Here is a 26,269-nt window from a genome sequence, read left to right as displayed (position 1 = left end):
CCAGAAGCTGCTGTGACAGGTTTACCTTCCAGAGCGTCCTCAGGAAGTGAAACCACTGTCGTGCCTTCTTGACTAGCGCTGTGGTGTTTGTCATCCATGATCGGTTCTCTGAAATGTGTGTGCCAAGGAATTTAAAGCTGGTCACCCTCTCCACCCTCTACCTGTTGATGTGCAGTGGTGGATGGACGTCCTGTTCTTTTGTTTTCTTGATATTGAGAGTAAAGTTATTTTCTGTGCACCAACTGTGGCTGTGTCCTCTGCAAATGTAACTGTGGTGTTATGGGATGGAACACAGTCACAAGTGTACAGAGAGTAGAGGAATGGGCTCAACACACAGCCTTGTGGGGCTCCAATGCATCTGAGTGTCAGAGTGGAGGACTAGTGGGGGGCCCATCCTGACTGACTGCCACTAGCCAACACCACACAGTCACAGAGCACATAGCTGTGATCAGAGTTCAGGTCTGTGCGTTTTGGTTTGTGTGTTTCTTTGCTATGATTGAGTCTGTGAACATCTTGGAAACCAAACAGCTGACCACACTCAGAGTTTCCCTCCCTGCTGTTAAAGATGACTAAATCCTATGTGGTGAAACCTCCTGTTGTGTTTCCTCTCTGTGCTCCTGATGCAGCTGATGGGAAGAGTCTGGTGTCAGTGGGAGTCGACGACGGACATTCAATTGTAGTCTGGGACTGGAAGAGAGGAGAGAAACTCGCTACTGCCAGGTAATGTAAACAACAACAACAACAAATACAACTGTAACTCATACTCATTTGGGCACAAGCCAGAGTGGTTCCAACTTTTTCCTTGAGGGACCCCTTTTTCTCCCATCAAGTAAAATGACGACCCCTGACTCAGTGACATATTTTATAAATATTTAATATATAATATCTACAGGATGATTTAAATGAATTTTAAGCAGATTATTTCCTGTGAATATTATAATTTTTAATAGGCTTCTTTTATGTGACAGATTCACTGTTTTTTCTTCCTTTTGCTCGCTCATTGGTTTAACTGCTGCTTTTCTAACGCAGGATGAGGCAGTTTATCAGAGAGTGAAGCCTCTGTGAATATAGCTTGTGGTCATGTCTTCACTCTGCCATTATCCTGTGAGATTTGATTTCCATCTTGAATATTAATCTAAAATTTAAAAATAACCATTTCCTTCACAGAAATGAATGAAATGCTGAGATTTGGCCGACTGTATATTTTATAAGATCTTACAACCCTCTGTGAAGCTTTGGCGGGGCCCCAGGTTTGGAACCAGTGACCTGTGACTTGTCTGTTTTTCCGCAGGGGTCATAAGGAGAAGATATTTGTGGTTAAGTGTAACCCCATGCTGATGGACAAACTGGTCACTGTGGGAATCAAGCACATCCAGTTCTGGCAGCATGCAGGTAAAACTGCAGGACAGATGTTTCACTCTGCAGGGTTAGAAACTGCTTAATTACACTCACTGTTGTTGCTGCAGCAGTGTTGTTTTGTGTGTCTGGACCCCTAAATGTGGAAGTTGCCTCTTATTGTTTGCTGGTGGTTTTTATTTGTGTTGTGTCTAATCCCTAATAGACTCACCGTAAATAAATTTACACTCTATTGTCCTTTGCTGACCTTTTGCTGCTGCAGCCGGCGTCCCAGAAGAGACAATTAAACTCTTAAATTAATTTAATGTAGGACGGAGAGGGAGGGTTGGATGATGCTGCACATTGCATCAAAATTGGTACTCCATCTCGGAGCTATAACTCCAGTCAAATCTGAACACACAAACCTGATACACACATTTTCAGATTAAGTGTGACTGGGATGTCATTATCGAATAAACGTCTATAAATTCACTCGGATATCATAGAAAAAAGACGCAGCAGAACTCCCTGAGAATAGAGTTTTCTTCATTATCTGCACAGCCACCAGTACACTGCAAACAGGAACTGTTAATAGCTAATTTAGCATACTTTTAATGGAGACTATTTACCAAAATGTAAGCAAATAGAGTCTAAAAAAGCTGGCTTGTGTTGAAGCTGACAGCTAACTAACTGAATCTGTGGCTACATTATACTTACTCTCAAGGTCCCCTAAATTATACTAACTTAACTTCATGTTTATAGCTGCAGCAGTTATTTTTGTTGTTGTGTCTGATGGAGTACTTCTCTGTCCGTCCCTCAGGTGGCGGTCTGACCTTCAGGCGTGGTGTGTTCAGGAGCATCGGCCGGCCCGAGACCATGATGTCGGTGTGTTATGGCCGCAGCGAGGCGCTGGTGTTCTCCGGAGCCGCCACCGGAGACGTCTACATCTGGAAGGAAGTGCTGCTGCTGAAAACAGTCAAAGCCCACGATGGACCAGTGTTTGCCATGTTCTCCCTCGACAAGGTGAGGAGGACAGGTGTGTCTGTGTCTGTGTATGTTTGAGAGAGAGAGAGAGATTTTGACGCGATGGAGAGGCGGCTCTATTCCGAGCTCCCTCCAGATGTCCGAGTTCCTCACCCTATCTCTAAGGCTGAGCCCAGCCACCCTTCTGAGGAAACTCATCTCAGCCGCTTGTATCCGCGACCTCATTCTTTCAGTCACTACCCAGAGCTCATGACCATAGGTGAGGGTTGGGACGTAGATGGACCAGCTAATCGAAAGCTTTGCCTTCCAGCTCAGCTCCCTCTTCACCACGACAGTGTAGCACAGCGCCCGCATCACTGCAGATGCCATGCTAAATCGATTCACACTCCATTCCACCCTCACTTATGAACAAGACCCCGAGATACTTGAACTCCTTCCCTTGGGGCAGTGACTCACTCCCAACCTAGGGTGAACAAGCCACCGTTTTCCTGCAGAGAACCATGACCTCAGACTTGGAGGTGCTGGCTTTCATCCCGACCGCTTCACACTCGACTGCTAACCACTCCAGTGCCTGCTGGAGGTCACAGTGTGGTGAAGCCAATAGAACCACGTCAACTACAAAAAGCAGAGATGCAGTTCTGTTGTTCTTCCTCCTGAGCCACAGCTGCCCCACAATGAAAACAGGACCTGCCACTAGCTGATGCAGATTTGCCTAAAATGTGCAGAAATATATGAGTAATGTGTGTGTGTGTGTGTGTGTGTGTGTGTGTCTGGACCTCCTCCTCACGTGTCCTCAGTGTTCGTCATTTGGACCAAGAACGTAAGCTTAACAGCCAAAAACTAAATGACAGAGTGAGCAGTCGTGTAGTAGATTTAAATTATTTTGCTGTCGGCGTTTCTTCTTCCATCTGTTTCCTCCTCTCCTCTCTTTCTCTCCCTTCCTCCCTTCCTCTCTCTGTCTCTCTGTTTATTGTTTCAACTCTGTCTCTTCATCCACCAACTCTCCCTCTCTCTTTATGTAACGGGATTTACAGACAGACGAGCCAATAGAGGGGCCGACAGGAGAGTCTGGATTTACCAAAAACTCCTTTAAATCCACTATCCAATTATCTACGTTGCATCTCCCACTAAGGTCCAGAAATTAGAGTTAAATTACTAAGAATTTAAAAAGTGGTTTGGGTTTCAGCTTGGATGCTTCAGATTCAGCAATGTGTTCCACCACCACTGCATTTTGCTTTTAAGCAGACTTCTGCATCCCAAACAAAATCTGGGCTTGTTTCCCAAAATAATAATAATAATCTTTATTTACAAAGTTTAAATTAACTTAAAACTCGAGTAACATCAGGAAAGGCTCTCTGATAAAAAAGAGAGAGAGCCTCAGAGCCCTGACAACAAACGCTCTGCCCCCTTTAGTTTTCAGCCGAACCTCTGGAACAGACAAAAGACCCCTGAGCGAGGACCTTAAAATACATCCTGGCATGTACAGCACTAGGAGGTCGGAGATATATATAAGCCTAAAATCGCTCATTAGATGAATGAACTTCCCCTGGTATGTCCTCAGTGTCGAAAGTCTCCAGAGGATCTCAGTGCCGATTGGCTACCACGGCATGAATTGGTCGCTGTAGTTCAGATTTTTCAACTCTCACTTATAAGTATATGACGCGAAATCGTGCTACTCACTTCATTAGTGCCGCTTAATTCATGTATTTCACATCATTCGTGACGCCCATCATGTTGCCTGGCAGGAATTTGTGTCTAGTTGCGTTTTTACATTGACTTTATGCACAATTCAATCGCACAAATTGCTTTATTCGTGCCCCGTGTGAGCACAACATTACAGCTTAGCTGAGGATGAAGTCATTAATGTTTACATTTCGCGCTGTCACAGCACGAGCCTTTCATCCGTGAGTAGATGCATGCTTCCTTTTGTGTGGTGATACGGATGGTAGGTGTAGGTCAGTAGAACGAAAATTGTTCCCTACATGAAGCTGCTCACGACATGTCATGATTTCTGGGGGGGGACATTGCTGTTGAGTTTCTCAAATACATTTTTTGGTGCTTTGAGCACCACAAGCTGAGTGCCATCTAGTTCTATTGTATCCTCCTGAGACCCGAACTTTTGTTTGGTATGTATTTTTAATTTCTCCTAGCTATTTGGAATCAGTAGGAACCAATAAGTATAAAAAACTAAACATTGTCAATGATAATTAAGTCGCACTGTCCTCAAACATGTACTTTCTAATTAACAGTGTTGTAGCTTGTTTCCGTTGTTAAAATTGGTTCAATTTGTTGCCATATGAAACTTTCAACCATAAAATGTGTGATCAGGTTTTGGACCTTGTCCACTTTTGTCTTAGGATCGGCTGCAGACTGACTTGACAGGGATGGCTGCCATCTTGTTTTTAAATGTATTAGTGTATTGTGTTCTTACTACCACTAGATGGCACAAAAAAGTGTCCATGAATGAGGACAACAGGTCTGAGTTAAGTAGAAGAAAGTATAATGTCAAGTTAACCCAAAATGTGATGTCTTCATATGAGGACACAGGGTCTGAGGAGGATATTGAAGAGAAGGCAGACATCTCTAAAGCTGATATCTCTAACACTCGGCAACTCACACCAAAACAATCTAGACTAATAAAGAGAACTACAGGTAAGAGGAACGATGTGTATTTTTGATTTTGGGATGAACTGCTCCTTTAAGAGATGTTACCTGAATGCATCATTACTGAAAACACTTACAAATGATGGTAGAGTAACGACTGCCCCCTTCACACTCTAGAGATCCTGCTGGAGGAACAAAAAGTGGCATCTTTTATTTAGGTGTTTGTCTATTTATACTTCTACTTGTATAATCCTGGACTGATCTTTGTTAAGGGATGTTCAATGTAAACTTAGGCCTTAAAGAAGAATGATTTTACCTTGTGACTCTTAGCCTCGGGTGAGGAGATTTTAAAACAAATAATCCCCTGTGAGTTTGTGATGTCACCCACACTTTCAACTTACTGGAGAAAAGAGAAAAGACAGAGCCTGCTTCACTGCTCAGTCACCATGAGTAGTTGTTCTGCAAGAATTTACGACTCTCATGATAAAAATGAATCTATACTCGAGAAGTTTAGTCTTCCAAACAGCACACTGTCTACTTCCTAACGCTCACTTTTACAGAACATCATCATCATTATCAGTGCTCAGGGTGTCAGTGAATGTTTTATGACTCTCAAAGTACAACATCATAAAAATAGACTCTTTCCAACACAACGTCGACTGAGTGAGGAAATATCAAACAGATGTGAAGATCTCAGGCTGAGTGGGAGGACGAGAGAGAAAACCTTTCAGGGGAGGATGACAAGACTGAAGGATGACAGCTCTGACAGAGGAAGGAAGGAAGGAAGGGAGGGAGGAAGGAGGAAGAGAGAAGGCAGATGTGACAGTCCCCGAGAAGGATGTGATAGGGTCAGATAGTTGACATATTCCTGCTTTGTTTTAGTAAAGTAACAATCTGTACTCACCACTAATTTATTTAACTCATTCAGAAGCAAGGATCAGGCCACAGCAATGTGATTTTAGAGTTTTAATGAAATGAGGAAGTTGCCTGTTGGATGTTGAGGATGCACAGATGAATGTGAGGGAGGGGATGAAGATGAGGGAGGAAGTTTAGGCCGATCTGGGACGGATATATTAAAGGAAGAGACTCAGTGTGGGAGATAAGTCTCTGGAGTTGAGTCTTCTGAGCCAATCAAGAGTATGAGGGATGAGGTGGGTCGAGAAATGTGAGACAAAATAGACAAGATGGGTTAATCAGGTGTAAGAATGTTTGACAGGTGATGGGCGGACTGATTGTTCTCATGGTATTGGTTCCTTCCAGTTGACACATGCAAACGTAGCGAATCTTTTGAGCTCTGATGCTTTCTGCAGTTTCTCCAAGACACCAAAGCACATCTCTTCAATGCATTACCAGTCATCAGGTGTAAGTTTACATTAATAAAGATAAAATGTTTATGTTTATGTTCATTCCTGTGAAAGTTGTTGAGTGGCACATGAAGCCAAAACGGTTCAACTGCCAATAGAGAAGGTGCACTAGAGACTTTCATTGCCAAGCGGACTACTTCTGGTTTAGCCCTTTGTGACACTGAATGAGGACAAAATGATTCAATTGTACGGCTCTTCTAGACTTTCTAAATGTTATCAGACCGAATGGGTTAAATCCTGACAGTTATGACGCTCAGAAAAATGTATCCACTGATCTAGAAATGTCTCTTTTGCCATTTAAGTCAATGGCAAAAAAAGTCTCTTTGGGCTGCAGGGCATCATGTGAAAGTGACGGTGTAATTACACTGTTTGAACACTATGAAAATTGGCGTCAAAGCCCAGTGCACTTCTGGGGGGCTGTTTTTTAAAGGGAAAAGAGTCACCTCAACAACTTTGTGCTGCATTCATGTTGAAAAACAAGTTCCCAATCATATTTCATGGCTCACCAAGCCCATTTTCTTTGGTCTTCTTGAGCAACATGTTTAAACACTCTGAGCAGTAAAATACAACACATCTCTTTTGAAGCATCCATGCCGTTTCTACACTACAACCTACAGGTCACGAACGCACCAAAGCCGGTAGAACGACCATCCGAGGAGCACAGTGTTGTGTCAAAGACGGTTTCCCGGTTGATGTATGTTTCTCCCTACCTAAATCTGAACCAAAGTTTCAGCTCTGCGGTTCTTGTTGCTGCACTACGTTACTGCATGACAACATATTAAGCAGCAGGAAAAGGAGTGCCATTGTGGTAGGAGACTAATTAAGTGGTAAACTAACCGCTCTCATCTTATTTATGAAATATAGCCTGAAGTGTTCTCGTCAGATATTCCAGTCAACAGGAGGCTGGTATTGCTGCAAAATAATGTTTTTGGATGCACAGTAAGACCAAGAGATGTTACAGAAGTGTGATTTGACTACAGTGATTTGTTATCCCTGGGCAAGCAACAGATGCCCCTCCTCAAGTCAGCAATTTATTTGGTCTTGTGTAATTTGTGAAGCCGCCAGGCTGTCTGAACTCAAGTTTGATTCAATCGCTTCTCTTTCACTCACCATACAAGCAGCGTGAGCAGTACGCTACGGTTACTGTGAGTGGAAAAATTGGGGATTCATAAGGACTCAGGTGTTCGACAGGCTGACCTGACACTGAAGAGTTGTTTAAAAAGATTTGTTTGTTCACTTTTGCCCATCACTATTAGCAACTAGGCTCTGCTCCCAAACCTGAGTTAACCTGAGAGCATTTACACAGTACTGTGCTGAAGAACAATTTCAATGTACTTGTTTTTTACTTTCCACTGCACTGCGTTCATCTGACAGCTTTAGTTACTTTTCAGATTACATTTTTCATCTCCTTCCTGTCCAGTGAAAACTATGCATCTCCAGGTGTGTTGATGTTGACTGTTTGTGATAAACTGAATGATAAAGTGTTTCTTTATGTGCTGAGAAAATTCTCCTTCTCAAGCTAAATAAACTCTTAAAAACAACCTGTTGGATCAGCTGAAAAATGCATCGTCACAAAGCTGAACACAAGGCTGTTTTCCCAATGAGTACTTAAGTTATTTTCTGAATGCAGGACAGGAGTATTTTCACACTGTTGTATTAGTACTTTCACTGAAGCAAAGTATATGAAAACTTCTTCCACCACAGCTAGATTATTTCTTATAATTGTGAAATCAATAAATATAATAATTTACTTTCAGGGCTTTGTGACGGGCGGGAAGGACGGCGTTGTGGAGCTGTGGGACGACATGTTTGACCGCTGTCTGAAGACTTATGCCATCAAGAGAGCAGCGCTGTCCCCGGGCTCTAAAGGTACACACAGCTGCAGTATATTTAACCCTGATACCAAGTGTGAGCCCTCGAGCATGTATTTGAAGAGGCGAAGACATGACAACAAGTCCTCACTTTTCAAAAATGCTTGATGAAAGCATTCGTTTGTGGGGAAATAGCAGAGAGAGCTACAGCTGCAGCCTGCACCTGGTTGATAAATGCTACTGTCTATCTCTGTCACTATAGTGTGTGTTTGTAAGCACTTATTGTTTTATTTCAGTGAAGTCAATAACTTAATGAATAGTAAAACAATGCGTTACACTGGCCGCTGTAAGAGGTGTCTGTTATGTAGTTCGGTTTGTACATTAAATTATGGTAAACACAGTTATAGTTGCTGTCCTTGTTTAGGATTCTCAGGCAATAGAAACAGTCAAACTCTTTAATCCAACACTGCCATCTGGTGGACACATGGTGACACACACCTCTGTACACAGAAATGTCTCTGTTTTGGGAAGTTACTGACTTTATTCTGTGTGTCTGTGTGTGTGTGTGTGTGTGTGTGTGTGTGTGTGTGTGTGTGTGCAGGCCTGCTTCTGGAGGACAACCCGTCCATCAGGGCCATCACTCTGGGTCACGGTCACATCCTGGTGGGAACCAAAAACGGAGAAGTTCTGGAGATCGACAAGACCGGACCCATGACGCTGCTGGTGCAGGTATGTTGGGAGTCATAAAGGTCTGGTTTGTGTCTGGCCACTGAGTGTCTGTGACAGTCAACACATGGATGGATTACTGAACATGCAGAGCGGGCACAGGCCCAGGGGTCCAGAGTTTCAGAGGTCCCCACTGGCCTTCATCTGCATCAAACTACTGGAACACTTACCAGAGAGGAAAAGACTCAAAATGGCCACAAAGAGACACAAAACAACTACAAAATGATTTTAAAGAGACAAAATAAAACAGAAAAAGATGCATAATGGCAACAGAGAGTTACAAATCCACAGAGTCTGTATCATGCTCTGATGTAAGCGAGGAGATGCAGTCTTGTGCATATCTGTGCCCAGGGGCTCATTGTCTCATAATCTGCCCCTGACTCAACAGTTTAACCTCTGACCAGACCAAACCTCAAGGCACATTAAACTGTGGCGGGTAACCATGGCAACAGTACTGATGCTTCTGGCTCTGTTAGCAGTTAGCGGACTCTCCTCGGTCAGACACAGTCACGTGTCCGTTAAATCTGAATGTTTAGCCACTGGGTTCGCTTGCTCACAACATTTCCCAAAATGCAATACGTGATGAACACAGAAGCCCTAAAGTCTCTAAGGTGATTTCATTTATCTTGTTTGCACAAGATAAATAAGTTCTCCCCACAAAATAAATCACCTGTCTCCACAAGATAATGAACTTGTGCAAACAAAAAAGAACAGAAAAATCACCTTTGGGGGGATTAAGGGGCTGTGGAGACGAATGACTGGAGGTTCAAACTTTCATTATAGACTGTTAAAACAATCTCACCTGGAGATCTATTCAGTGGCTGCTCTGGATCTGTTGATCACATCATATGATCCCAGTTTTAATGGATGTGTAACTTTTAAGATCTTTGAAAATTGAACATCTACATTTCCATCGTCCATCTGCTGAGGAAGATTCATGTCCTCGTTCATGTCCGTGTGTGTGTGTGTGTGTGTGTGTGTGTGTGTGTGTGTGTGTGTGCGTGTGTGTGTGAGGAAGAGAGAGGGTGACCTCAGGTATTTTTAAATGTCTGGTAGTCTGGTACGGCACCTGTTGCCATGGTGAGGAGAGCTGTCTGCTGCAGATCGATCAGACACACGCGCACACACACACACACACACACACACACACACACACACAGATCTCCACACTTTTTTGGTCTAGTCTTGTGTGTGTGATGTTTTCTGAGTGCTTTTAGATGCTGGTTGTGATGTGATGCATGCAGAAGTGTGTGGTGATGTGTGTGTGTTCACAAATGTGTTGTGTGTTTGTGAATGTGTCTGTCAAAGATTTGGTTTTAGGAGTGAAGGTTTAGTTTTCCCAATGAAGTTAGCAACCAGTTAGAACAAAATGTATTAGATGGATAGATAGATAGATAGATAGATGGATAGATAGAATGAAATGCAAACACTCTGTCCCAAATGAGCCTCTGGGGCTCTCTGGCAGAAATCTAATTATTGATCTTTTGATCTTTTTCCTAAACAATTTTCTTCCTGCAAGTAGTCCTTCAATCAATCAAAGTGAGTGGGTCCAGTATTGACTAGTGTGTGTGTGTGTGTGTGTGTGTGTGTGTGTGTGTGTGTGTGCGTGTGTATGTGTGTGTGCAGGGTCACATGGAGGGTGAGGTCTGGGGTCTGGCCCCTCACCCCCTCCTCCCCGTCTGCGCCACCGTCAGTGATGATAAAACCCTGCGACTGTGGGAGACGTCAGCCAATCACCGCATGGTGGCCGTCCGCAAGCTGAAGAGAGGTAAAGAGACAAAGAAGCAGACTGCCAGTTTTATCATGGTTTTGCCCATCAACTAAGGCTCCTGTATATTTGACATCATCTTCCAGTTTATACACAGCCGCTGGTTTCACTTTGTTTCTTTGAAAATCAACTTGACTTTAAACTCACTTCAGAGAGATGATCCAACACTGGTGTTATTCTCCTTCGGTTCACAGAACGAGCTTCGTTCAGCTCTCACATCTGAGTTATAAGAGTCATCTTCACATCAGCAAGCTTTTCAATGCAAGAAGTGACCAAATACAAGCTATTAATTGTGTATGATGATGGATTTTTGTTGGTTGGTTGATGTGGCTGGGCTAGAAGTTTCCCTCTGCTTCCAGTCTTTGTGCTAAGCTAGGCTAAAGACGTCCTGGATCTATGTCTGCAATGGGGCTGAAACTCATATCCATCTTTTTTATCTGACCCTGGGAAAGACAGAGAACAAGAGGGTTTCTATGATTGTTGGACTGTTTCCATCCATCCATTTTCTGCCTCTTATCTGGGGCTGGGTCACAGGGGCAGCAGGCTAAGCAAAGCAATCAAAACGTCCCTCTCCCTGGCAATATTTTCCAGCTCCTTCTTGGGCAGGGGTCCGAAACCTTTACCATCAAATCAGCCATTGTTGGACAAAAAATAAAAAAATCTGTCTAGAGCCTCAAAATATGTTGGAGCCTTACGATGAAGGCAACACACCCAATTACGCCACATTACTAATACGTCTTACTGAGCATTCATTAATACACTGCTCAAAAACAGTAAGGGAACACTGTATGGTCACAGTCCAAAACCAAGTCAGTCAAACTTCAGGGATATCAATTTGTCCATGTAGGAAGAACAAGTGATTGTGAATTCATCTGCTTTGGTGCAAATGAAAGTGACAACAGGTGCAATGGAGAGACAAAAGCAAGACAACCCCCAAAAAGAGAATGGTTTTACATGTGGTGTCCACAGACAGTTGCTCTCTCCTGACTGATTCTTCTCTAGTTTGTGTTCCGCTAGTGTCCTTGTCACTACTGGTAGCATGAGGCGCTACCTGCAGCCCAGTCAGGCTGCACAGGTAGTCCAGTTTGCTGTGTCTCCCAGTACAGTCTCAAGAGCATGGAGGAGATACCAGGAGACTGGCCCTTACACGAGGAGAGCTGGACAGGGCCGTAGAAGGGCATCAACCCAGCAGCAGGACCAGTATCTGCTCCTCTGTGTGAGGAGGAACAGGAGGAGCACTGCCAGAGCCCTACAAAATGACCTCCAGCAGGCTACTGGTGTGCATGTTTCTGACCACACTGTCAGAAACAGACTCCGTGAGGGTGGCATGAGGGCCAGATGTCCTCTAGTGCACCGTGCAGCTGGATTGACATTTGCCAGAAAACACCAGAAATGGCAGTAACATCATCCAGCATGACCAGTTTGGTGGTGGGTCAGTGATGGTCTGGGGAGGCATATCCTTGGAGGGTCACACAGACCTCCATGTCATAGCCAACAGTACCCTGACTGCTGTTAGGTACCAGGATGAAGCCCTGCCCCTGTCCTGAGGGAACATCTTGAAGTTAGGAGGTAGAAGTGTTTTGATTTTTAGGTGATGTACAAGTAGCACCCTCTCTCAGTCAGTTTGAGCATTCTATGGCTCTGTTTTATAGTGAATAATAAAGAGCTGACGGGAAATGAGGGGCGAGACAGAATGACATGCAGCAAAGCTCCCTGGCTGCACTGACATTGGCATCAGACTATTTCCAAGTCACAGAGTAATCAAATCACCGCAGTGATTAACTCGATTATTAACAAACAAGGTAACCACCTGACTCTGTGTCTGTGTGTTTTCCAGGCGGTCGCTGCTGTGCCTTCTCCCCTGATGGGAAGGCATTGGCGGTCGGTCTGAGCGATGGCGGCGTGCTGGTGGTGAACGCAGACACACTGGAGGATCTGCTGAGCTTCCACCATCGCCGCGATGCCATCTCTGACGTCCGCTTCACACCAGGTACACACACACACATAAACACAAATATAAATCTGACTGTTTAAAGATATAGATCCACTCATCTGATTTTCTTTCTTACACACGGCGTCAGACTCAGGTAAATTCCTGGCGGTGGCGTCCCATGACAGCTTCGTGGACATCTACAACGTGCTGACCAGTAAGAGAGTGGGGATCTGTAAAGGAGCGTCCAGTTACATCACACACATCGACTGGGACGTTCGAGGTAACACACAGTGCTCTACATCTTTACCTGCTGCCCATTTATATAGTCCACCTCCACCCACACATGTTCCCCCTCATTGTGCAGAGTGATGTCTGTGCAGCATCAGGCACTTAAACTTTTAAAATAAAGAATATATTTACATATTCATGGACTCTGAATTTTAACATGATGGCAAACGAGGTGATTATAATATAATAGTCTATTGATGAACTTTTAAATAAACAATTCAGCATTTGTAGGGAGATTGCATTATGTGTGTGTGTTTGTGTGTGTTGCAGGTAAACTGCTGCAGGTGAACACAGGAGCCAAAGAGCAACTTTTCTTCGAAGCTCCGAGAGGAAGAAGACAAACCATCAGGAACTCTGAGGTCAGTGTGTGTGTTTGATGTGACAGATAAACACCAGGGGAAAAACAAGGGTGGATAAACTTCTTACAATGTGAATGGCAACTGAGCGTAATGTTCTTCACTATCTTTTTAATGTAATTAAGTCAACAAAATAATCCTGCTATTTGCAACACTTGTTACGGGTCATTCAACTGAAGTGTTATTGTCCTTTTTCTCTGTTTCTCTGTGGAGCATTATTTTACCTCACTGGTGACTGATCATGTGTGTTATGTCACTGTGTGTAGCTGGAGCGGGTGGACTGGTCCACCTGGACGTGTGTTCTGGGTTCGAGCTGTGACGGGATCTGGCCGACACACAGCGACATCACCGACATCAATGCCGCATCGCTCACCAGAGACCGAACGCTGCTCGCTACCGGAGACGACTTCGGCTTCCTCAAACTGTTCAGCTACCCTGTTCGAGTACGAGAGACGGAGTCACTGGTTACTGTGTAGAGTCACACTATACATGTGAACGTTTGCACGAGAGAAACACTGACTGTTTCAGCTCAGCGATACAAAAACATCAAGACGTTAACAGTATTAGAGAATTTACTGACCCTGAGCAAGACTTTCTTTACTTCCCCTCTCTTCTTTACTGCATTGTTGAATTCCTTATGTCTTTCCTTGCCTCTTTCTTTCCTTGTTTCCTGTCTTCAGCTAATCTTGGAACAAAAAAAATCTTTTATTACCAAAAAAAAGAAAGCTAAACTCTCCTCTTCCATACTCCTTCATCAGGTCATCGGGTGTGTTTCTGTTCCCCCTCCAGGGTCAGTACGCTCGTTTTAAGCGTTACGTGGGCCACAGCGCCCAGGTGACCAATGTCCGCTGGGCTCAGGATGACTCCACCCTGCTGACGGTAGGCGGGGCCGACACCGCCCTGATGATCTGGGCGAGGGAGCGTGGAGGAGGGGTCAGTGGAGAGGGGGAGGGGCCTCTGTGCCGCGACAACAGACCGGTTGTCGACAGCGAGGAGTCAGACGATGACATTGAGGAGGATGGAGGTAAGTTCTGTGACTAAAGACCCCAACTGATTGAACAGAATTTGAAGACACAGGAAAACAATAACGAGAATCCAGAGATGTAGAAAATGCCCTAAAATGACATCTCTTTACGCTCAAGGGACATAAACCTCTCGTGGGCGTAATAATTTTGACGAGAGCAAAACAGGAAGTCAGGTGACGTTGCTATAGAGTGACAAAGTCCACAGACTGAGGAGATCTGGGTGGATGGATCAACAACACGTGTTTGTTTCCCATTTTTCTAACTGACATTACCAGTATTGTACACTCCCCTAAATCATGAGTTAATAACCCTAGTTTTAAAAATGTTTTTTATTAATGCAAGCACATAATTTTATTTCCAGCATGCTATCTTGTTAATGTTATTGAAAGAGGACTTTGTAACTTTATTTTGAAAAGTGCTGTCTACAATATTGTTTATTATTATTGTTCTTAATATAATAATAATTATTACAGAGGCAGTCATTTTAAGTTTTCCTAAATTTCAACAAGTAGTTATTTTCCATGCTTAAACCCAACCAAACCTGAACCACAGCGATGCAGCGACACAGTGACATTAGAGAACAGGTTAATTTTTTTAACGGTAAATTTAACATGACGGGAGCTCAAAGCTTTATACAACAAATTTCTGATTCATGAATGTTTGTGCACGTGTGAAGGCTACGACAGTGACGTTGCCCGGGAGAAGACGGTGGATTACGTCACCAAGATGTACGCTGTCAGTATCAGAGAGATGAGAGGAACCAAACCTCACCAACAACTGAAGGAGGTTTCTGCAGAGGAGAGGTATGCACACACACACACACACACACACACACACACGGTTGGTTGTTTTTAACAGCCTGTATCAGATTTGTTAAGTCCAGAGTTTAAAGCTGCATCACACAGCTTTGTGTGTTTACGCCCCCTTGTGGCAGTGACAGTGACCAATGTTAAGTTGACACTCGACTTTTCTTGTAGATTTTTCACATGTAAACCATCCTGATGTAGCCTGAGTGCAGAGTCCTGCACGGGTCCAGTTTTCAAGATCCGCCCCGACCCGACCCGGCGACGTACAAACCCGCACCCGAACCGCAAACTCGCGCATCAAGGCCAATTAGTACCACAACCCGGTCCGACCCGTTGAAACACAACCCGCAGCCCGACCCGTAACCCGGATTTAAAGTAATCATTTTGGGTCATATTGGCTGAATATTGAACAGCATATCGCCACAGTTAAGGTGCCAGTAAGTAAACAACGACCTGAATGAAGCAGCTCTCACGAGAAAAACCTGACTTCAGCTCCATCATCAACCCTCTGTGTTCTTCTCCCATACAAGTGTAAAAGCACTCGTTTGTTATGTTTAATGCTTTTAAACTTTCAATCTACGTAAAGGAACTTTAGCTACATGTGTAATAATAGACTTACTTTCTGTCCAGAGCGACATTCAGCAGTTACGAGCCGTCACGTGTTTTTAGAATCCATCGAGGAGAGAAGTAATCCATCAGGGAAACACTTCAGAAACATTATAAAGTGATAGTTTTCTCAAATACCTAAATAATTATTTACTGTTTTGGAAGCGGCGCATGTTAGACGGTGGCAGCCATGTTGATTCTGTCGTCCAATCACAAATGGTGAAACGCGTGTAAACAGCTGAACCAATGACCATTGCGAAATAGCGGAGGCGATCCTCAGAGAGTAAATAATGACCAAGATAGCTATCTGTAGTTTACCGAACTAATGACTGATGTGTTTATCTAACACCCGCAATCTGACCCGCATGTTATTTTTTCCACCCAGATCCGAACGTTCCCAACCGAAAAATGTTTTTTTAAAAACCACCCGCAAATCAGCTGTTTTTGCGGGTACCCGACCCAGTGCAGGACTCTGCCTGAGTGTCAGACTGAAGCTCCCAGAACCTTCAGTCTGACATTACCTCCATTGAAGGCGATTTACAAGGTGGAGGGAATTTGATTTTTCCCTAACCAATCAGTAGAGATCAATGACTCACCCAGAATCTGACGTCATTAGTATCCATGCCTCGGGGGTGCCGAAAACGTCTCCGTCATCGTGCACGCCCAGCTGCATCGCAGTTAATTCCAGTTTAGCAGCTTCCTTAATTTGGTCCTCCATTAACGCGAGTAGTGGTGAAATACCTCGATAGCATCATTAATGTGGTCTGTAGGATCTGTAGCGGTCGCCATTGTTGCTATCCTCACCAGTTACCCACCGGCGTACAGCTTGACATCAGCGTGGTGCTGATTGGCTAATCGCTAGACCCGCCCCCACCCCCGGCGTTCATACGTCCTTCCATCTTTTGGACGAGATAAATCGCAAATTCATTGCAGTATGCCAGACCAGAGATGCAAGCCTACTCAGTTGAGTGGGCGGGGTCTGTGGTCTGGAACCAGGCTAATCCTGATGATGAACAAACGAACGATGGATAGCTACGGCTCCTAAGTATGGCTGGTTGGGGAGAGCTACTGCCCCAAGAGAGGGAGTTCAAGTATCTCTGGGTCTTGTTCACGAGTGAGGGGAGAATGGAGCTTGAGATGGATCGGCGGTTTAGTGCGGCTACTGCTCTGGACCTTTATGGTGAAGAGGGAGCTGAGCTGGAAGGCAAAGCTTTCGATTTACTGGTCCATCTACGTCCCAACCCTCACCTATGGTCATGAGCTCTGGGTGGTGACCGAAAGAATGAGATCGCAGATAGAAGCAGCTGAAATGAGTTTCCTCCGTGGGGTGTCTGGGCTCAGCCTTAGAGATAGGGTAAGGAGCTCAGACATCCAGAGAGAGCTCGGAGTAGAGCCGCTGCTCCTTCGTGTTGAAAGGGGTCAGTTGAGGTGGTTCGGGCATCTGATCAGGATGCCTCCTGGGCGCCTCCCGTTAGAGGTGTTTCAGACATGTCCAACTGGTAGAAGGCCTCAGGGCAGACCCAGAACAAGCTGGAGGGATTATCTCGTCTGGCCTGTGAACGCCTTGGGGTCCCTCAAGAGGAGCTGGAAGATGTTGCAGGGGAGAGTGCGTCGGGGGTGCTTTGCTTGGCCTGCTGCCCCCACGACCCAGATTCAGATAAGCAGGTGAAAATGGATGGATGTAATACTTTTATTGTGAAAAGTCTGCTGGAAGTGTTGAGATGCATTCCCGGTTACTTAACTTACTGCGTGACAGATTTTAGAACAAATACACACTCTGGAAACACTGGCATTTTTCAAACTTGTCTGTTTCAGTTTCTAGACGTATAATCTTGTTGCAGCTTTAAACTTTCAACAGTCTGTACGCTGCTGTTGTTGACATTCAGTGTGATGTCCTTTTAACTTTTGTGACTCTATAACACTGAGAGTGTGTACGAACTGAGCTGAAACTATTTCATCTTATCATTGATGTATCATCAGTGGTTACAGTGTGTGTGTGTGTGTGTGTGTGTGTGTGTGTACGTGTGTTAGTGTGTTAATGTGTGGCCCTGTATACTTGTATTTATTTATAAGTGTTTGTACCTGTGTGGTAAATCTGAAGGATTTTGCATCTCTTGCATGCACGGCTTCTGCATGATCGGTGAACGTTTTGTCTCGTTAAACAAACTTTTTGCCTCAGTTTTTCTGTGTTTGCACAACACACAGTAGATCGTTATGATTTCAGTGAGTTTCAGTCTTTAAAACACTCAACAACAAAGGGCACCTTAAAGGTACAAGATTATTCTGCAGAGTACAGCTGTCAAGCATCGAAAAACTGGCGTCTAATGTTACGAAAATATGACTCAAAATCCAACTTCCATGATACTTTAGTAACTTTAAAGCCCAGGGTCACATGTAAGAAAACCATGAGATGCTGTTCTATAAATGAGGAAAGAGATTATGATTATTTTTTTAAGTTTGCAGCACTGCAGAGACAAAAGTCGGCACTTCCACTACAGGAACTTAACGACCAGTAATGTCAGGTGTTTCCACGTCACAAGTTTCAGCACTGCACAGAGGATGACACTAAATCCAAGTTTGTTTGCATCATGAGAAACACCACAATAACGCAGGATGTGTGTTTAGATAAGTGCTACAAGCTGCACGTCCACCTCTGTTCATTTAACGACACTGTTGTTTAAAATTAATCACACGTAAATGCATGAATGTCAAAGAAAATCTTCATTAGCCCCACTTTTTCTATTGTTGTCTGTCCCAAAAGTAAAATTCCAACACCTACAATTTGCCAGTTTAGGTTATGAGATGCTCCAGTTCTCAGGTCGTCAAGTTCCTGTAGTGGAAGAGGTCTGGGTGTCTCAGTACCCTGGTGTGTTTCTAACTCTAAGACATTTTTTGTCCCTTTTGGGTTCCCTTACTTCCTGAGTGTTGCTCTCTAGCCTTGCTTGTAGAGACTCTTAATATCTGTGTTGTGTTTTAACTTGCATTCCCCTGGAGGCAGGGCATTGTCAAGTAAGTATGACCTGATACTTACTGTGAAGATGATTTTCAGACAACATATATATTATAAGTCTAGTTAAATTTTATGTTATCTGCATATATATCAGTACAAAACATGTAAATCCAGTGAGTTAATCACAGAAAATAACAACTTTATTTATCCAGATTTGATGATCTTGATTTTAAACATGTCACTTTATGCTTTCTCTGACTTTTATTTCATTTAAGGATGAAATGAACAAAGGTTTGGTTTGTGAGCGGCGCCAAAATCAGCAGGTTCTGTTGGCGTACGTTCAACTTCAGTAAATAAATAAAGACACAGAGAGAGGACACATTCGTTTTAAACGTAGTAAAAAACATAAAATAGCAAGAGAAACATGTTTAATTTTTACATGTGTTTTTATATAAATGTAATTTTTAGGGAGATGTTACAGATGCAGCCTGACGAAGACTAGTCAACACAACATGACCACAGGTTTACTGACAGCTAGATGGATAGTAGTGTTTTCTATTAGGGCGGCCCTCGACTAAGAATTTTCCTAGTCGACCAATAGTCATCACTTAGAGCCATTAGTCGACTAGTCGCCCGCATGTTTATGATGAATGTAATTATTAAATGATATATTTTGGGCGGGGCAACACAATGGTTTGACTTGAAGGTGTGAGAAAGAATAGTATCAGTAACATTGTTAACACTGTGCTACATTACAGAGAAATACAAAACCGTACTAATGAACCTTCATTAATATAGGCCTATATTTTATCTACAAGTGCACGTCACACACTGAGCGAGCCGCCTGTGAATGACGCTGTGGGCTAATGGGCATGTAGCTACTTCCATGTTTCAGATGATACGTCATGTTTGTAGTCGACCAATGAAGATGAGTTGACATATCACCTTGGGTTCGTCCTTCACCTTCTCAAAATGATCCCACACTTTGGATTTCCTGCCCGACATGTTATTAACTAGCCTGTGGAATAACCGCAGGTACCAGCCCTGGAAATTAACCGAACTCCTGACTGACTGCTGAGCGTGGACACTTCCTGTGTCTGTCCTTTCAAATTAAATTCCCACATGGTCCAGTCATATAGGTTTTGATTTATTTTGACAAAGCGCAGCTCCTGACAGAGTTTTTTTTATGACTAAGTAACCAATGAAATCTTGCCAACTAACAACCTTTCTGGTCAACTAACATTTTGTCGACCATTAGGGAGCAGCCCTGTTTTCTATATCCTGAATACTGAGGTTACGTGTTCAGAATCAACAAAGTGTTAAGAACTAAGACACAGATAAAAAGACCAGAAAAAGTAAAAGAAACTTTAGGAAAATGATGTTGATCTAACTGACAACTTATAACTGCAGAACTTGCCTGAAAATGATCACGTTTTCTTCAGTATCAAAGTGATCCAGCTAGCATACATCATACTTCCTGTTTACATCCCCCAAAGCATTATGGGAGCTGTGGTTATAAATCTTGGCGCATGATGTGGTTGTGTGAACAGGGGTCCACAGTTGTTAGACCCCTGCACTAATCCACCTCTCAGAGTGACTGTGCATGTTAGCCTGTTAACACAATTAGCGACGCTAGCATGTTAGCCTGACAGCCCAAAGAGCACCAGCAGCATGTTAGCATTGTGTTAGCATGTAGCTATAGCACACAGCGAGCCAGTTTCAATGAGGCATGAGGCCTTTGTGTGTGTATGAGTGAGTGTGTTGCTGTGTGTGTGTGTGTGTGTGTGCGCGCATGTGTGTGTGTGTGTGTGTGTGTGTGTTTTCTAAAGCTCTGTACCTTGGTTCTGTCCCTCTGCTGTCCAGGGGATCCAGGTAACACCTGTCCACCTGTGTGTCCACCTCACACTTGTGTTTATGCGACGCCTCTTCATTGTGCGTGTCTGAGTGTGTGTGTGTGTGTGTGTGTGTGTGTGTGTGTGTGTGTATGTGAGTGTGAGACGCTCCTGTTGGCATTACCTCACACTGTTCTTAACTTCATATCTAAGGGGAATGAATCTAGATTTTAGCATTAGAGAGTCTTTATATTTATTTGTTAGTACTGATAATGGTACTACTACTACTGCTCATTCATTCATTCATTCATTCATTTTCCATAACCACTTATCCTGTTAGTGGTCGCAGGGGGGTGGAGCCTATCCCAACTAACACTGGGCAAGCGGCAGGGTACACCTTGGACAGGTCATCAGACTAACACGGGCTGACACATAGAGGCATACTACTACTACTACTAATGATAATAATAATAATAAAATTAGCAATTGTTAAAGTTGTAGTTACAACAGTTACAACAATATTATATTTCGCTAGACAGCAAAACACTCACAGCAGAGCAGCGTCAGCCATTGGTGCAAGTTGTGAGCTGTAATTCAGCATTGAATAATCAGCTGTGTGTGTCTGACTGTGGACGGTGGAGCTGCTGAATGGATTTGTGGAGTTTGTTCGTTGCAGCTGTGGCTGTTAGCAGTTAGCTCCGCTCGTTAGCCACTGAATGGCGGCGAAGCAAGCAGCCACTGGCTGCTGGACTTCATGTGAACCCTGCAGGACTCCACTCAGGAAGGTTTCTGGGTTGATGGTGTTTGACAGGCAGGTAGGAGGCTCAGTTATCTGTGAGTGCAGCTGCGTTCAGCGGAGGTTTCTGTGACGAAGATGAAAATTTAAACCTCCAGACTGACAGGTTGCAGATTAAGAAAGAATTCAGGATTAAATGAATTTAGTGTTCTGGTTCTTAACAGTGAGATCAATAGGTCAGAGTTTAAACCTGGGAACAAATCCTAGTTGTCTCAGATTAGTTATTTGTGGTGTCAAAGTTTTTGAGAGCATAAATAGAGAGATGTCGAGCTTTTCAAATGATGATCAGTAAGTGTGTACTCATAAAATAGCCCCTCAAAAACTGCTGGAGAAATGACAGTTTATAATATTATCAATATTACTAGTAGGCTATTGCTGCACTGCTACTACCAAATCTATTCAGCACGCCAGTGCTACTATTAGTAATGTGTAGTGTTGTATTACTGCCGCTAGTTTTGCTTCTACTTTTACTACTAATACTCATAATGTATTAAATGTACTAACTTGTGTAACCACTGCCAGTTTTGCTTCTTCTGCTACTACTGTACTGTCACTACTACTTGAAACATAGGTTTGTGGCCAATGTCAGAGGCCAAGTTGCATGGTACTAACTTGTGTAAGTACTACTAGTTTTGCTTCTGTTACTACTACTACTACTACTAATAGTACTAATACTACTAGTACTGCACAGCAACTACTGCTACTGACAATGAAGTAATTGTACTCAGTATTCGTAGTACCGGTAGGTTTGTGACAGAGGTCAGGGGTCAAGTTGTAATCCATGACATATGAGAAATCATCTCTCCATTGCTGACCTGTCTGTCTCTACTGTCTCATGTCCGTCTGTATGTCTGTCTGTCTGTGGACTGACCAAGCTGTCTCACTGTTCCTTCATGTGTCTCTGACTGATTGATTGATTAATAGACTGATTGATCCTCCAGGCCTCCAGTGAGTCGAGCAGCACCGCAGCCAGAGAAACTCCAGAAGAACAACGTCTCCAAGAAGAAGAGGGTGGTGGAGGTATGTCTTTCTCTCTGAAGCTGCCTGTCTGTCTCTATAGCTGTCTGTCTGTCTGTCTGTCTGTCTGTCCATCCGTCTGTCTGTCTGTCTGTTTATCTGTCCTCTCCCCTCTGTCTCTCATAGGACCTGGTTTTGGATCACGTGTTTGGTTTTCGGGGCTACGATTGTCGCAACAATCTGCACTACCTCAACGACGGCACCGACATCGTTTACCACACTGCAGCCACCGCCATCGTCCACAGTCTCACCACTGGTAACCACGGCAATGCGGTCATAATACACCCTTTTGACCTTGTGTGACCTGTTGAATTACTTTGTTCTTTGTATTTCCTCTTTTTTCTCTTAATTTCCAGCCTCTATCATCAGCTGTAGTTTCTGTCCTGATCAGTGAACACGTCACTACAACTGTGTCAGATTAGGGAAGACATGTCCACATTTCGGAGTCGAACCCCCAACCTTTCAGATCAGAGTGATGTGTTTAAGTGTCTCCTTGTGCTGCAGGAACCCAGAGCTTCTACCTGGAACACACTGACGACATCCTCTCTCTGACCGTCAACCAGCACCCGAAATACAAAAATGTCATCGCCACTGGACAGATCGGTACACTGAGTACATGTGTGTGTGCGCGCGTGCGTGTGTGTGTGTTTCTGCATGTTAGTGTGTTTCTCTACTAACTCGTCTGAACTAAATGAGTCCTGCTTTTCTCTCCTGCTTCATGTTTAACCTGCTTGCTTTACTTTTTCACACTACGAGAACAGAAAGACTGAAAACACTAACACAGAGAAGATTTGTCTTTTGTCCATTTGAAAAAAGCAAAAAGGGACTGTAGGGAAAGTATCAGCTGGGAGGAACTTAATGTGCTTAAAAAAATCAGCAGTGATGGAGGAAGTATTCAGATCCTTTAGCTGAGGAAAAGTTATAATACCACACAGTAAAAATACTTCAGTAAAAGTATGTAAGTATAAACAGGAAAATGTAACTAAAGTATTAAATGTATGAAAATGTCCCCTGTGACTGTTATACTATTATCCATGATGTCATTAGATCATTATGACTCATGCATTAATGTGTAATGTGTGTAGGATGTTAGTTGGGAGATGATGGAGCTCATTTTAAATTATTAGCTAGTGATTATCGTGTTTTGTTTAAATGGTGAAAACAGTGAAAAATATTAGTCACGATGACTCAGAGCTCAAAGTGACACCTTCACAGTGTTTGTTTTGTCCAAACCTCAACATTATTACTCATATTTCACAATTATTAACATTATTTAAAAGGAAAAGTAGCAAATATTTACATTTGTGACGCTGATACCATGAAATATTTCTACATTCTTTAAATATCTAAATAGTTTCTCTTTTCTTTAAATGTCAGTCGACGACTTGATTAATAATCATTTTAGCTGTACTCATTTAAACTGTTGTGGAGTTTAATTTAAGACAAAACATATTTTTGCAAATCTTCATGTTTTGTTTAAGCATTGTGAATATTGTGGCTGACCCATATGATCTACATTGACCTGATTTACGCAGCAGCAGTCACCCGTTAATATCTCTCTTTACTGTCATGGCTGACGTTGGCCTGTTTTAAAACAACTCACTCCAGGTTTTTATCTGTTTTTTGTTTTGTTTTGTTTTTGTGCGTGTGTTTTGGCTGGCCTCATTTGTCACCATCGCTCTCACAACACCTCAGGTGACGTCAGTGAACTGCCAGGTAAAAACCAAACCGCCCCCCGCCTCTCCCACCACGACAGACACCCAGAGACCCAGAGACCAGCGGCATAGCTACTCCATTGTGATGTAAGAGTGTTGTCTCTGTGTCAAAAGGGTGAAGCAGAACAATCTGGTCATGTTTTAATATCCAGCTGTCTTATTAGTGTGAATTAGAAAATGTGTCCAATGAATCCACCATCAGTGCAGCCCTGATGTTGGTCTGGTTCTCAGGGTGTCTGTCAGCTGCATTGATCCCCTCACTGCTCTGTTTCTGTCACTTTCTGTCGTCCCTGCGACGTATTTAAACTTTACAGCTTTACATCGTGCTCTCCTCGTGTCTCGTGATCTCTACGTAGGCACCACTCCCTCCATCCACGTGTGGGACGCCATGAGTAAACAGACTCTGTCCATCCTTCGCTGTCCTCACACTAAGGGCGTCGGCTACGTTAACTTCAGCGCCACGGGGAAGCTGCTGCTGTCTGTCGGAGTGGAACCTGAACACACCATCAGTGTGTGGCGCTGGCAGGAAGGTCAGACTGACATCTGATCAATAATCAATAAAATACACCCTAATGTGGTGCCTTTATGAGGACATTTTATCCAGTTAACTTCATTCTTCAACAGGCTGTTTGTGGGTCAGTCACACCCTGTCTTTACCAGCTTCTTACTATGAGTGATGAGGTCATACATGGACACATAATTAAACAGTTTCTGATATTCAGACAAAGATATTTCTGTATTTCTATTGTCCAGTGGTGGAGGAAGTATTCATATCCTTTACTTTAGTAAAAATACTAATAGCATATAGTGAAAATACTCTGAAAATGTTACTTAAGTAAAATTATGTAGGTGTAATCAGGAAAATGTATTTTAAATATCAAAAGCAGAAAAATGTCCTGTTACTGTGCAAAAATCTTTATTTGTAAAGCTTCTAAAGCTGTCAGATAAAATGTACTGCAGTAAAAATTACAATATTTCTGTGGGCTTAGAAAAGTTCCCAGAAATATTGTAATTTTATTAATATTTTATTATTTAATTTATTAATATTTTTTGTTATTTTTAAAAAATATTTTTTTATTTTATTTATTTATTTATTATTTATTTATTTTATTTTATTTATATATTTTTGCTTAGCTGGCTCAGCTAACTAAGACTGAGATAAAGTCTATGTTTTTTTCTGTTTCTTTTTTTTTTTAATTAAGTTAATTATTGCCACAAAATATTAGTATTATAATACTGGCTATGATACTAATGTTGGTCTTTTTTGGTAATAAAACACTGCAGTGGGTCAAAGTAAGTACAGATGACAGGATATAAGTGTGTATGTTCAGATTCAGATTCAGAAAACTTAACTGATCCCTGGGGGGAAATTGGGAGACATTATCAGTTGCTGTTATAGTGTATATATAGACATAAAGAAATTATAAAAAGATAGAAAAGAAATAAGAAGTATGAGAGAGAAAAAATGTGCATTATGCTATAATATAACACAATATATACATACAAATATAGAAATATAATTTTTTATGTAGCATAAGAAATATAAAAATAATAAAATGTACAAATATGTGCTTTGTGCTACAAGTTAGCTAAATATATGACAAGTAAAGGTAAAAATTAAATAAGAGTTGTGTATTGCACAGTGTGTTGCAAAGTTGAATTATCATTGCTCAATAATGTTGAGGGCTTTAAGTCAGTATTGCATATTGTACAGTTTTGCAGTTGAAACAGTATTATATCGTTGAAATATAAATAATAAATAATATAATAATAAATAAATTATATATTATAGTTGCTGCTGATGGTTAAAATACGTCCAGGGGCCTGAGTCAGTGTCTAACACTTTGAGGGTGAAGATTTTTGTACAGATTTGCGTGTGTTGGTGCTTTTTCATTAATTTCTCTGTGATAATAGAATAAAAATAACAGTGGCGTCTCCTCTGCAGGATCCAAAGTGTGCAGCAAAGCCGGACACCCGGACCGGATCTTCGTAGTGGAGTTCCGGCCGGACTCGGACTCCCAGTTTGTGTCGGTGGGAATTAAACATGTGAAGTTCTGGACACTGGCCGGCGGTGCTCTGATGTACAAGAAGGGCGTGGTGGGGACGGTGGAAGACGGCAGGATGCAGACGATGCTGTCTGTCGCCTTCGGTGCTGTGAGTTACCTGCTGACTTCCTGTTTGTAAAATCTCTGCTGCACGTGACACGAGACACGACTCTGACTGAACATGACCACTGACACAACCAGTGAAATCAAAGAGCAACACAGCAGGTTGTTTAACAGAAATCAGAGGGCAAGACACTAGATACATGCCAGACGTGTAACATAGGTGCAAAAACTCAGATTGTCTTTAT

The 26,269-nt window shown here is 42.8% G+C and overlaps 1 protein-coding gene across 4 annotated transcripts in view; it reads left to right on the top strand.

Annotated features, from left to right (window-relative positions):
* Positions 1–26,269, top strand: part of LOC117248507 (echinoderm microtubule-associated protein-like 6) — a 124,734-nt gene that overhangs the window by 79,847 nt on the left and 18,618 nt on the right. Inside the window, exons 19-37 of one of the 4 annotated variants that reach the window (XM_033613652.2) lie at positions 627–720; positions 1,292–1,392; positions 2,156–2,358; positions 8,045–8,156; positions 8,700–8,827; positions 10,451–10,592; positions 12,430–12,582; positions 12,674–12,805; positions 13,084–13,172; positions 13,436–13,612; positions 13,959–14,193; positions 14,871–14,997; positions 18,601–18,615; positions 22,126–22,204; positions 22,328–22,457; positions 22,706–22,804; positions 23,897–23,917; positions 24,273–24,446; positions 25,862–26,070. In XM_033613652.2, the coding sequence (XP_033469543.1) occupies positions 627–720; positions 1,292–1,392; positions 2,156–2,358; positions 8,045–8,156; positions 8,700–8,827; positions 10,451–10,592; positions 12,430–12,582; positions 12,674–12,805; positions 13,084–13,172; positions 13,436–13,612; positions 13,959–14,193; positions 14,871–14,997; positions 18,601–18,615; positions 22,126–22,204; positions 22,328–22,457; positions 22,706–22,804; positions 23,897–23,917; positions 24,273–24,446; positions 25,862–26,070 (2,420 nt within the window). The remainder of the gene's footprint in view (positions 1–626; positions 721–1,291; positions 1,393–2,155; positions 2,359–8,044; positions 8,157–8,699; positions 8,828–10,450; positions 10,593–12,429; positions 12,583–12,673; positions 12,806–13,083; positions 13,173–13,435; positions 13,613–13,958; positions 14,194–14,870; positions 14,998–18,600; positions 18,616–22,125; positions 22,205–22,327; positions 22,458–22,705; positions 22,805–23,896; positions 23,918–24,272; positions 24,447–25,861; positions 26,071–26,269) is intronic. The other 3 variants (XM_033613656.2, XM_078161008.1, XM_033613657.2) reach the window with 3 other exon arrangements.

Source organism: Epinephelus lanceolatus, chromosome 17 (assembly GCF_041903045.1).
Source record: "Epinephelus lanceolatus isolate andai-2023 chromosome 17, ASM4190304v1, whole genome shotgun sequence".
Taxonomy (NCBI): Eukaryota; Metazoa; Chordata; class Actinopteri; order Perciformes; family Serranidae; genus Epinephelus; species Epinephelus lanceolatus.
The sequence above is the reverse complement of the archived record's forward strand: the minus strand, read 5'-3'. Positions and strand labels throughout refer to the sequence as shown.